The 13585-nt window shown below is 32.0% G+C and overlaps 1 protein-coding gene across 2 annotated transcripts in view; it reads right to left on the minus strand.

Moving 5' to 3' along the window:
* Nucleotides 1-1281: 1281 nt before the first annotated feature.
* The window catches only part of LOC139496451 (mothers against decapentaplegic homolog 6-like), a 32957-nt gene continuing 20653 nt past the window's right edge, over nucleotides 1282-13585 (minus strand). The window contains exons 4-5 of one of the 2 annotated variants that reach the window (XR_011657662.1): nucleotides 1463-5519; nucleotides 1282-1407 (exon numbers count right to left, since the gene is read on the minus strand). Coding sequence is in view for 1 of the 2 variants with exons in the window: in XM_071285067.1 (XP_071141168.1) it covers nucleotides 4972-5519 (548 nt within the window). In the remaining variant the exon portion in view is untranslated. Of the gene's footprint in view, nucleotides 5520-13585 lie in introns of both variants that reach the window. The other variant, XM_071285067.1, reaches the window with a different exon arrangement.

Consider the following 13585-nt stretch of genomic DNA (forward strand, 5'->3'; position numbering starts at 1 on the left):
TCTACCTTCGCCACATTATTCTGACTCCATTCACAATTGTCTTTGCTCTTACTCGTTAATACTGAGAGTTTAACAGAGAATCAGTCTACCTTGCCACATTATTCTGACTCCATTCACAATTGTCTTTGCTCTTACTCGTTAATACTCTGAGAGTTTAACAGAGAATCAGTCTACCTTCGCCACATTATTCTGACTCCATTCACAATTGTCTTTGCTCTTACTCGTTAATACTGAGAGTTTAACAGAGAATCAGCAAATACAAAAATCGTTTGCATGATGAAGACCAATTTAAAAATAGCATTGTTAAATGTTTTGTTGAGGGCTATTGTGCAAAGGAGTAGGTTCAGTAAGACCCCTTTTTGGCCCCAAAATATAGCAGTTTTACAAAATTATGAAAATGTAATATTTAAGCTATTTATTGGAAAGAAGAATGTCTCTGCTACATGGATATGGGCTGTTTTTGACAATACAATGCACTTATATCGGCTAGTAGCACCATTAAGTCATGCTAAATTACAGAAATCTTCAAAATTTTAGCATTTTAGTTAAATTTTAGACGGTTTTCGTCTTAAATGGAAGTGGCCGCATTCGTGTTCATTCATAATATTAAAATGTAAGTTGTATTTATTGATAATACATAATATATATAAAGGTTGAGGATGAACACGGATGCGGCAACTTTCATTTTTGACAAAAACCATCTAAAAAGTGAAGTTTTTTGGCATATTTGATACATTTTTTAGATTTAATCTTGAATCAGAGCGTTTTTAATGACTAAATCAGTTAAAATCTATCACAAAAACTTATCGAATCAATTAAAATAGACATTTGAGTGTTTAAAAAGTGTCTAAAATCTTTCGTTAGATGAACTTGAAAATTGAGGCCAAAATCGGTCCTTACCGGAACTACTCCTTTGTTGCAGTCAGTTTTCATTGGTGGCGGAAGTTGGAGTACCCAAAGAAAACCATGACTATTTAGAGTAGAGCACACCTGCCACATGACATTCCAAGTTAATATCTTGATATTGACGACACCCTTTAATCTTTGTCTCAATGAAAACATGTTTTTGGGTTTGTGCTGACATGCTAGTGAACCATTCTGCCACCTAGGCCCCTAAATCAAGTATCATATATTGTTGTGCTATCTCAATTATCTACTGTTAATTCAGAAATGATTGGAAGGTTATATAAGGTCCATTTTCCCAAAATTCACAATACCAAATGCATGAAATAATTTCTGAATTAACAGACCTTGAAACTAATAAATGAGAAAGAATATATGTAATGGTATTTTCATTTTATTTTCGACTCTTGTCAGACAGAGCCACTCTAACAGAGCCACTCTAACATATATCAGTGTACAGTTATATAACATCATAACCAACAAACAGTCACACAAACAGTCAACCTACAATATACTCCTATAACATCTTCACCAACAAAGAGTCACACAAACAGTCAACCTACAATATACTCCTATAACATCTTTACCAACAAACAAACATACAATCATTTATCTCTTTAACATACAATCATAACAGTTATACATTATTAAGGGGGTACCTGAGGGGGTACAAAAGAACATTTAACAATGGAGGGGATAGTATTTATTTAACTCCCCCTTGTTGTTATCTTTAAGTTTCTATGAAACATCTGACTTTTCCATGTAACCATTTTGAGGATCATATGAGAATACAGATGTAAAGTCATTCCATAGATCATATTTTTTTTCAAGATATTGTTAAAGAAAAATGAATAATTTTGTGAAAGTTTAAATATTTACATGCCAAAGTAATGTTGGGGTAGGGAACCCGTTTTCTACCCTCTTTAAAAACTATCCATTATAACCTTCAAAATTCCTTTTTTTTAATGTAAAAATTCTTCAAATTTTCTTTTCCAAAAATATATGCAAAACAAAATAACTTTAAGTAACATGTGACTCTGTTTTGAATTAGTTAATCTGTGTTAAAACATGTAATGATTTTACATTACTATCAAAACATTATGTTGACCTACAGAGAGTTATTTCCCCTTCACCGTCAGGTACCCCTTAAATTTAAATCAAATCTTAACAAATATATTTTGAGGTAAAACTGTATATCTTTGCTGAAGTTAATGGTTTTTATAATTTTGAATGATACAATGCTATAAATAGAACACACAAATATACACAACTTTCTCACACTCATTGTGTATTCTATATTTAAAAGAGGCTCTATACAGGGTATTCATTACTACCATCTTAGATTTTGTAGGTCATTATTTTCTATTCTTTATATCTTATCCCCCAATGTTTCTCTTTTCTCCATTTTTTGGCTTTATTATATACAAATTTTATGATAAAAATAACTGATTCTGTAATTTGATTGGTTGATTTCCAAGTTGGTGTCAGAGTATCTTTAAAATGTCAAATAGAGCATCACCAACATACAAATTATAAAAATTAGCACTTTTAGAAATTAAACTGCATCAACTGTACCGTAGGATGATTTTACAAAATAGTGAATTCAAAATAAAAACATATCTCTTCATTGCTATGGTTCTTTTAATTTTTGTAGCTACCATTTTTTTAAAAACTTTGATTTCATTAGTCTACAACACATACATAGTTGTAAAAACTTTGATTTCATTAGTCTACAACACATACATAGTTGTAAGGATGGTTAATAAAACAAAATACAATAATAACTTTTCACCAAAAATTCTAAATAGGATTTCAACCATTACAAAAAAAGCCATTTTGATGCTTTAATGTAATTGAAGCAAACAAGATCCTTAAACAGTATTGTTATAATGTACCTATAGCATAATAGTGACTTAAATATGTGTAAGAACTTATTTTTCTGTATTGAAATATTAAATTGTGTATGAAAGATCAGACCATAATTATTTCAAACTTTCTATCTTCTTACAAACAACATCAAAATTATATATCTTCAATGAAATTCAATCTACTCATTCACAAATTATAAGGTATCAAATTTCTTGACTAATTATTTTTTCCAAATAACTCTTATACATGTGTATCAAAACCATAGATTATTCCCCAGCCTAATTCTATTTTAATCATGGGAGTTATTTCCCTTTGACCATTATGTGTATCACAACCACCTGAATCATCCAAAAATAATTAAAATTTTACCCAGAATGCATTAGGATCTGGAACTATGAAGGCTGATGCTTTATATATAAAAAAAATGTCTCTTTAACCCGAGAAGTGTAAAAGTTAATTCTTAACAAGTCGTAGACATTAATATCTATGTTGATTAAAGGTTGCCTAATATCCAGTGACAAATATTACATGGCCTATTCAAACTGTCTAAATTCTGATACATTTATTAGATGACATATGTGTGTGTATTATTTACCACTTAGATATACTACATCTTAAATGAATGTTAATATGGTCAAAGGGAGGCGACTCCAAGAAGGAAAGTTTGATTCATTCACTTGTGTACACTCAAATTTAACCTGAAATTTCAAAAAATATTGAATGCATTAGGTCAATGTATATGATATATTATCAAGGTAGTGATGCCGAAATTGATTATACATGTATAAAAGGTTGAAATAACGAAATCAATGAAAGGTGAAGCTGAACTTAACTCTACAGGATTTGCCTCCCTTAGACCATATTAACATCAATGACAAAAATCAACAAAAATGGCACAATATTAAGTATTCAATAAAAACCTGAGTTTACTTCAGTATACAATCTGTTAACACTATATCTTATCTAAAGAAGACATTACAAAGGGGAGTAACTCTGTAACGCTATATCTTATCTAAAGAAGACATTACAAAGGGGAGTAACTCTGTAACGCTATATCTTATCTAAAGAAGACATTACAAAGGGGAGTAACTCTGTTAACACTATATCTTATCTAAAGAAGGCATTACAAAGGGGAGTAATTCTGTAACGCTATATCTTATCTAAAGAAGACATTACAAAGGGAAATATCTCTGCTTTGAAAGTATAAAAACCAACTGTAATATTGTAAAAAAAAAAATGACATTCAATGTTTGAATACAGCCATACAACAAATAGTGTTTCTCAGTTACTTAAACAGTATAAGCCAGAAAAGTTTGAACTAAAATAAATCAATATAGCGTTGAAGTAAGTTAAATCAATGTAGCGTTGAAAAAAGTTAAATCAATATAGCGTTGAAGTAAGTTAAATCAATGTAGCACGGAGTTACTTCCCCTATTAGTCTTCAAAAAGAGGTAACTAAACATATTATAAATGCCCTAATGTTACAAAGATTGTTCCAGAAAAAATAAGTGTTGCCATGGTAAAATGCCCTTTACAAGTAAAATTATAGAAAACAAATGGTTTACCCAAGGTAAGAAATGAACCAAATGTTTTACTCACAGGATAAATGCAGGATAAACCAAACTTTCAAAATCTATAAAGACTTAGATTATAAAGAACAATAATTCCAAATGAAAGAAACTTAATCATTTTAAGTATTTCTTTACACAACATTTTCTTATTTCATATCAGTAATATAGTTTTACCTATAAACCCTGATTGAACCCCCTAAACAAAGGAAACAACCCCTAGTGAACCCTCTTATTGAATAAAATAAAACAATCATGTGACAGTATACCCATTTCTATTTACATTTAGCAGGTTAAGTGTAAAGACTAGACAGACAGATATTTTCTCTGGAACTAACCATGTAATTGTCTTAAACCTGGAAGATTCTAAAAATAACTTACACTGTCTTATACAGGCTAAATTATATAAAAAAGAATGCAAATCTTTTCTTTTTTAAAATCAAACAATAAAAATGTAAATTTAGTAGTCTTTCAAACAAATAAAAAAAACATAACAAGTAAAATTTAATCATTCAAAAACAACAAGAGTTCCTTCCCTTTGTCCAACATTTCAAATAATCCCAACTCAATAAGAAAGTGTAAGTTATTTTTTTACATTGAATGTTAAAAGTACATGTGACCTCTAGAACTATCACCTATCAATAGTCATTAAAACTTCCAGCCAAGCCGGACATGAAGTTATAAACTGTCTATGGTAGTTAGGCCCCCAGCCTTTGGCAAAACTAATCCTGACAGACGCTGGGTCAAAAGGTCCGTCCAGGTATCGTTTGTCTGTTAACTGTTTTAACAGCCGCACACTATCATAGTCAAATATTTTGATTGAATATCCGGGCAATAGTTTTAAAACAGGCAACGTTCTTGAATGAATATTCTCTAGAGTAGGCGAGTTGACAAACACGGGGAATTGTGAGCGGTTATAAAGCCATACTCCATCATCCTCACGACTCAACACAACGCCTATACCTATCTTATCACGAGTTCGTTTTACTGAATCAGTTTCTGCCTCTTTCTGAAGTAATTCCAGGGACAGTCCATCCCCTTGAGGTAGTGATTGAAATATATTAACATTAGGGTCGTACACCATATACAAACGTCCTACGCGCTGTCGTAATTCCCAGTACGCTACCGTACACCAATGTGGTCCTCGTACACAACCATTGTTAGACGACATTGAATCATCTGAAAAGAAAAACAAATTGTTACATGGTGTTATATGTTATAAAAAAAGAGTAAGGTTCGTGTATATAGAATAATATCCAGGGGTTGAAGTCATAAAACTTTGCTCAGTGCTTGGAGCACAAAAATGATGCTCGAAACACCAAATCCTATATTTTGATTGGTTGATTCTCGAGTCTGAGTACAAAAATGTTGCTCGAAAGTTTTATTGAATTGAATTGAATTATGGGATTTTCCTTTTTGATACTAACTTTATCAGTAATTAACTGTATGTTATGTATGTTTGTTTGGGGGAAGATATGAAGCCAAATGAAATAGTCAAGTCCACTTTGACTTGTGGCATATATATCAGTTGGTAATTTCATATTCCTTCACTTGGGTTTTATTGGAGATGAGGAGGAGAGAGTTAAATAATCTAGTTGTGGGACTCTCTACCAGAGGAACATTTCTAGTTAGCTTAGGATAAATTTGAATGAAGTCCTATATTGTGTATTAATGAAACACCTCAGACACTGACCAGTATTAATAATAATAGGTCATCTTCTACTCATTTTTTTTTTTATCTCAACCTATACATGTATATCTCCAAATTCTGAATATTTCAGGTCTCTTATTTTTCTGGTGCAATTTTATATTTTTGATAATTGCAACAAAAAAACTTGGTGAAATGTACAAATTAACTAGTTCAGAGGTGCTCCAGAACAGAGGTGCTCCAGACCAGAGGTGCTCCAGCACAGAGGTGTTTCACATTAATATCAGTTCATGCTATCTCAATCAGTAATCATATTTTTGGCTAAAACTAAAGAAATATGACATGGCTTCTTATAACACTGTATAGGTCTAGTGGTGTGCCTACATGCATAAGGTGCAACAGAGAAACATGTGAGGCTCAACAGATATGAGGCTCAAACAAGTACAAATTATGAAACATTTTTCACATTGAATTTTGAATATATTTAAGAGACAGAGCATCTTTTGTCCTATAAAGACAACTTACGAGCCTGTCTTACCAAATACGTGAGCAATAGAATTATAAACTGAAGACTAATAATAGTTTAATTAAGGGGGAACTACTTATATAATTATAAAGCAAAGACTATTTTATTGCAGAATTAGTTTTAAACTTAAGCCTCATTGAGATATCAGGGGTTGATCCAGAGATTTTAAAAAGGGGGGTTCAAACTATATGTTCCCATTTAAAAGCATTGACTGTTCAAAACAGGGGGGAACCCCCCTTTTGTATCCAGAACAACTATTATATTTATATATATAAATAATAGTAAAGTGTGGAATGTAACTCACACATAGTAATTTCTTTATACATAGTCATTTATGTACACAAAGTCATTTCTTTAATGTTTTAACCATAACAGACTGATTAGTATAATTAATCCTAAACAATTTTTTGAGTCCAGCTAATTTACAAGACGTCTCCACACAACCTGTAAGTTAACTCTATAAATTGTGTAGTGGGCGCCATACATTCCTTTACAAACAACACTATACTTCATAGCATAAAACTGGCTCCAATGGAACAGTCCATTTACTAATCCAAAAGGGGTGGTCAGGTTACTGACACAGATAATACTATAAATTTTTAAAAGGCAAAATGTGGGTATAAAAAATTGTGGTTGATTTTAAATGATGGCCATTTTTTCTACAATAATGTGAAGAATGTTTTGATTGTCAAAAATAACAGTAATATCATGAAATAATACATAATGCTGTTCTTAAAAACCACCAGATCTATCATCTATATTTATTTTTCATAGGTATTTATCTGTGTATGTATGTTACTATCATTTCTATCATTAAAATCATGTCAGTAGCATGTTATAATATTCATTATCTCACCAGTTATAAAGTAATCATTGATTGATTGGTCATTGTTTAAGGGACCACATCAAAAAAATAAACAAAGGATAAAAAACTTAATTCAAATAGTTTGGGGTGGGGGTCAAAATTGCTGCAAGTTTTGTTTAATTGACATTGATTTTATATATATCCTTATTGTTCAATCAATTTTTCCAAAATCAAGTTAAGAGGGGGGTAGGGGGGTCAGTGAAAAAGCTATCTGAATTATTTTTTTTATCCTACATTGATGTCGTCAGTTACTATACACAGATTCTTAATCTTAAAATCTGAAGTTGTTTTAATATAAACTACAAACTACACACTTTTAAAGACATGGGAATAAAAATTGAAAAAAAGTTGTACATGCTATTTTGATTTTGATTTTTTAAAATTATTAAACAGAAAGGGCTTAGAGTTTTAAAACTTATAAGTTTAGGTTTGAGCTAACTTTTTGCTGCTAATTTTCCTTCTTGTGACCTGTTATTTTGTGTGAGCAAGGTAAATGACTTATTCTGGCCATGCCTTGAGGTGACCTAATCAAGCTTAAAGGTGTGTTGTCTAGCTAACACTGGCTCCAGAGATATATAGTATACTGATTTTTTGCTTGTAAGTCGTGATACACGTAGATGTTTGTACAAATGTTATTGAGAGACAGCCAGAATGGTAGGAGTGTGTTGTCTACCTGCGGTTTACTTGTCTGTACATTACAAGATATCAAAACATCAAATGTAAACTATATATAAGTGGTCAATACAATTTCTGGACTAAAGGTTGGAGTGGTGTACAGGGTGCACATCAGAAATCTTGAAGGCTATAAATTTCTGGAATAAAATTTGGTGGAGTTGGGTATAGGGTGTACATCAGTAATCTTGAAGGCTATACAATTTCTGGAATTCAGGTTGGTGGAGTAGGGTATAGGGTGCACATCAGTAATCTTGAAGGCTATATAATTTCTGGAATTAATGTTGGTGGAGTAGGGTACAGGGTGCACATCAGTAATCTTGAAGGCTATACAATTTCTGAAAGTGAAGGTTGGTGTAGTGGGGTACAGGGTGCACATGATGATGTGCGCATCAGTAATCTTGAAGGCTATACAATTTCTGGAATTCAGGTTGGTGGAGTAGGGTACAGGGTGGTCATCAGTAATCATGAAGGCTATACAGTTTCTGGAAGTAAAGGTTGGTGGAGTGGGGTACAGGGTGCACATCAGTAATCTTGAAAGCTATACAATTTCTGGAAGTAAATGTTGGTGGAGTGGGGTACAGGGTGCACATCAGTAATCTTGAAGGCTATACAATTTCTGGAAGTAAAGGTTGGTTGAGTGGGGTGCACATCAGTAATCTTGAAGGCTATACAGTTTCCGGAAGTAAAGGTTGGTGGAGTGGGGCACAGAGTGCACATCAGTAATCTTGAAGGCTATACAAAAACTGGAAGTTAAGGTTGGTGGAGTTGGGTACAGAGTGCACATCAGTAATCTTGAAGGCTATACAATTTCCGAAAGTAAAGGTTGTAGGAGTGGGATACAGAGTGCAAATCAGTAATCTTGAAGGCTATACAATTTCTGTACTAAAGGTTGTATGGTGGGGTACCAGGTGCATATCAGTAATCTTGAAGGCTATACAATTTCCGGAAGTAAAGGTTGTAGGAGTGGGATAAGTGTGCACATCAGTAATCTTGAAGGCTATACAATTTCTGGACTAAAGGTTGTGGGAGTGGGTTACCAGGTATACATCAGTAACACTGAGAGCAGAGCTGCTGATTTAAGAGGGGACACCCTTACAGTGATACATATATGATATATGCATATATACTTTTTACTAGCATCAGTTCAAACGTTGGGTAACTAGGCCCCCCTTTCAAAATCCTGAATCAACACCTGAGACATTACAATAACTTGTGGCTTAAATCACATCTTTGGTCTTTGATGCATGGATAGCAATATGTAACTTTTGTAATCGTACCACATCTTCTTATTTCTAAATCTAACAATGTCAAAGGTTTCTATGCAGAAAGTTAAAACAATCATAAAATTGTTTGCACAATTTAAATTTACGATATTTTGACTACAAACAAAGACATCGTGTCAATACAGATAATGATTTATAGGAGTTGACGATTGCACGGTAATCTATAAGAGTTGTAATTATATTTGATTTCTCTGTTGAGAGAAGATCATTACATTGAAATTTATGGATCTTTGTGAAATAAGAAGAATATTGTCAATTGTAAAGAAAGTCAGTGTAAATATCACAACTAACAATGCACTGGGATATCTAGACAAATAAAAGTATAGGAATTTAAAGACTGTACCATTTTCACGGGGCTAAAAGTATAGGAATTCAGACGAAAACTTCACTGGGCTTGATATCTAGACTTAACACAAGTATAGGAATTTAAACCAAGACTTCATTGGGCTTGATATCTAGATTTTACCACAAGTATTGGAATTTAGACAAAGACTTCACTGGGCTTGATATCTAGACTTTAACATGAAGTATAGGAATTTAGACAAATACTCCAAACTGGCATACTGTTAGATTAGAAAATATTGCAAGATTTTTTATTTATGTGAAAAATGTAACTGGATGAGTTTGTCAGTATCGCAATGCTAAAATGATTCACTGAGCACCAACCCTGAAGAGTTAAGGCAAATTTGGGCACTCTATGCAATCTTGATACTGTCTGAATTTGGAATTTGATCAAATTTTTGTCATAATATTAGGTTTCTGACACAAAATAAATGTAGTCAAAGATTTTAAAAATATATCTAGGATTAAACAAATCCCCCCATTTAGAGCATTTACCCCCAAACTCAATCCCAGCATTCCCAATGAACTATGAAACCAATGTGTCTTTAATGGACAATAATAATACACAGGATGACAACATCATAGAATTACATGAACCCAATAAAAACTTGCATTAGGGAGCTACCATTTGATTTTTCTGGGGGGGGCTAGGATGAAAAATTCTGTCCTGCTTTTTTTTTAGTTGTAATCTCTGTCTTGCCTTTTTATTTTTTACTCTATTCGGTCCTGCCTTTTTTTTTTACTAGTTTATCCTGACTTTTTTTACACAAATTGTCATCCTGCCTCTTTTTTTACTCAAAACTCCTGTCCTGCCTATTTTTTTCAAATTTCATCCTAGCCCCCCATAAAAATCAAATGGTAGCTCCCTTATGATATTTGATACTTGTATTTTAATTAATGTAAACAAAAATTGACATTTACAGTGAAAACTGCATAAAATAAACCAAAAATGCACTTAGGCCTGGTTAAAACAAAGAAGTGATAAAACAAGGAACAGTTCAAACATTTGACTGGTACCCCTGATAATTCATGGAATGATTCCAACACTCTTCCTTAAAACAAATCTATAATCTTGGAAGATCGGAGATTTAAAATGAGAAAAAATAACACTTGATGTATGTTACAGAATCGTTGATATAACAAGTCGTTTTATTTATAACTTAAAGTAGCTTGAAGAATGGGCTCTTTTGTTAGGTTATTACATTTAAAATACATTCATTCAAATGAATAAATTAATATTTTCTTTCCAATCCCAAGTCAAGTAGCTTTTAATCCTATTAAATAGTCAAGTTCTGTTGTGAAAACAAATTTATTTTATCAAGGGACATAACTCCATTTAACAATTGAGTAAATTAAATTAAAAGCCTTCACATCACATTATCAATGTATGTTTTTTCTTTTCTAATTGGTGTAAATGTGATATATAATAGAAATGCATATTTTAAGTTTAGTAAATGAATAACTTTTTTGTACCTATATCGATTTCGGTATAGGGTGAATATTGAACAATATAAGTTTTAGATGAGTACCAATTAATGGATGGCTGGTTAGATCAACGTTCTTACCTAACTTGATATACATCAAATATTTGTGACTGAACATTAAGCAATTATAACCCAGTAGTAATGATTTCAGCTCTAATAGCTATAAAGTCTGTCTCAATTTTATGTCTATTTAACTTTTGGGTCATATCTTTAATTGGGGTACAAAAAATCATTTAAATGAAGGACATGTAACTCAAACCATATAAAAATTCCCTAACTCTGCCAAATAATGTTATAAGTACATTTCTGAACAATTAAATCATGTTTTCAGATGAGTTTGCCAAACTGACTAGGCGAGACCAACATGGGTGTTGAAAGTCCTGAAACACCCCCAGTAGTAGTAGTTGTTTGACGAATCCAAAATTTTGTCGATGAAGTGTTTAATAGTTGTGCCTTAACAAAGCACAGTTAATTGTAAACTTAAGTACACCCAGTATTCTAACATTGTTAAAATTCATCCCATTATAGTTCCCTTGCCAAATATAAGACTTTTTTAGAAGTACATACATTGTATATTAGATGTACTTTAATATTTTTAACCTAATTAGAATAGAAAGAATTAACTGGGACATAAGTTTAATGGTCATCCTAATTAACATAAAAAGAATTAACAGATTTATAATGGAGACATGTCTATGGATTACACCACAGAGATTATTAGTCAAGTAGAGATATCCTATAATGATAGATTTTATCTATATATAGGGAGGATATACTGGTTACATAGTTTACGTGCCAAAAATCATCATCCTCAAACAGAATACACAGTACACCGACTTAGTGGCTCCTCGTCTAAAAATAGACCTTTTAACTTGAATTTAGGCTCCATGTGGAAGTGATTTTTCTTTTTATCTTTAAGTGGCGGTTTATCTTTTGTTTTAAGTACAGTTGGTGACGGAGTAGTGAAAATTAATGGAGGATCTCTGAGATAAGATACCCACTTGTCCATTGTTGTCTTTAACAGATATCCAACCTGTTATATTGATTGATTGTTAGTTGCTTAATGTCCAGTGGCAAATAGTCCAGGCATGTTCAGGACAACCAACCATTTTTGAATATAATAGCACCTTAAAATGAACATCATTTGTTCATTTTTTTTTTACATTAATTAAGTCCTTAGTTTTATTGTTTGAATAGTTTTACATTTGTGATTTCAGGAACTTTTATAGCTAACTATGTGGTATGGGCTTTACCCATTGTTGACCTATAGTTGTTAGTTTCTGGGTCATTTGGTCTCTGGTGGACAGCTGTCTCATTGGCAATCATACACCAACATCCAAGTTTAGAAAAGTACACACAGAAACTAATCTGTATATATATATAATATATAACTAAAATTTGCGAAAGCAAATTTACAGATCGAACATTGTTGGGTTGATGTTTAAGACGAGTTGTATATATATATATATATGTATAAAGCATATATTTTGTAAATTCTCTGATGTAATTAGTCATATAACCTATGTCATATTCAACAAATTTTTAGAATGGTGCAAGCGTCTTAACTGATGTTCGGTTTGCCTTTTTTATTGTATAAATTTCAAGATTTAGTAAAAGTTTAATCTAAGAAGACTTAAAGATGATTCATTTAACATCAGAATCTGACTGACGAAGGATATCTGTTATCCGAAACAGAGTACACTAGAAAAAAGTAAGGCCAAAATATCAAAATATATCATACGGAATGTAACATACTCAAAAACATTTATAATTTCTGTGGGACTGCTTTCCTGGGAGAGAGTAATTCAAATATGCAAAGCAAAAGTTGAGGCCTCTGTTTAAATAAGCAAAGTAAAAGTTGATTCCCCCATGGAGAGCCCCTAAGGTTTAAATGAAAGAAAATTGAGTGATAATATAATTTAAAGTAAGACCCTAAGACCTTTGACCTTTCAAATCCATTAAAATGTATTTTTCACCAAGGCACTGGTCTATCTACTGTGGTATTTACCTGATGTTAGTCCCAGAGAAGGTAGTTTATCTAGTATGGGAGATAGATGTAAGAAAGTGAAGTGTTTTCTGCTGGAGAAAACTTCAAGGTCAATAAAAGTCAAATCTAACAGGTGAAGATTACTATTTATAATTTACAATAGGGTATTATGACTCACCTGTAAGAATTTCTAAATTTTAAAAAAGATATAATTTTTTTCCTTTCTTGTGTCCCCCTCTTGTTATTTGAGTCAATTTTGCAAAATAAAATAAGGTTCATAATGAAACAGTAAGGTAAGTGTGTGTGGTGAAAGTTTGTTTGCTTGTTTGTAAGTTTGTTCTTTTATTGGACCCTCTTTTATGTCATGACCATAGTTATATATAGCAAAACAAATAAGAATTATTTTCCAACTGTTATCAATTGCAATGGGTTACT

This window comes from Mytilus edulis, chromosome 11 (genome assembly GCF_963676685.1).
Source record: "Mytilus edulis chromosome 11, xbMytEdul2.2, whole genome shotgun sequence".
NCBI classification, from domain to species: domain Eukaryota; kingdom Metazoa; phylum Mollusca; class Bivalvia; order Mytilida; family Mytilidae; genus Mytilus; species Mytilus edulis.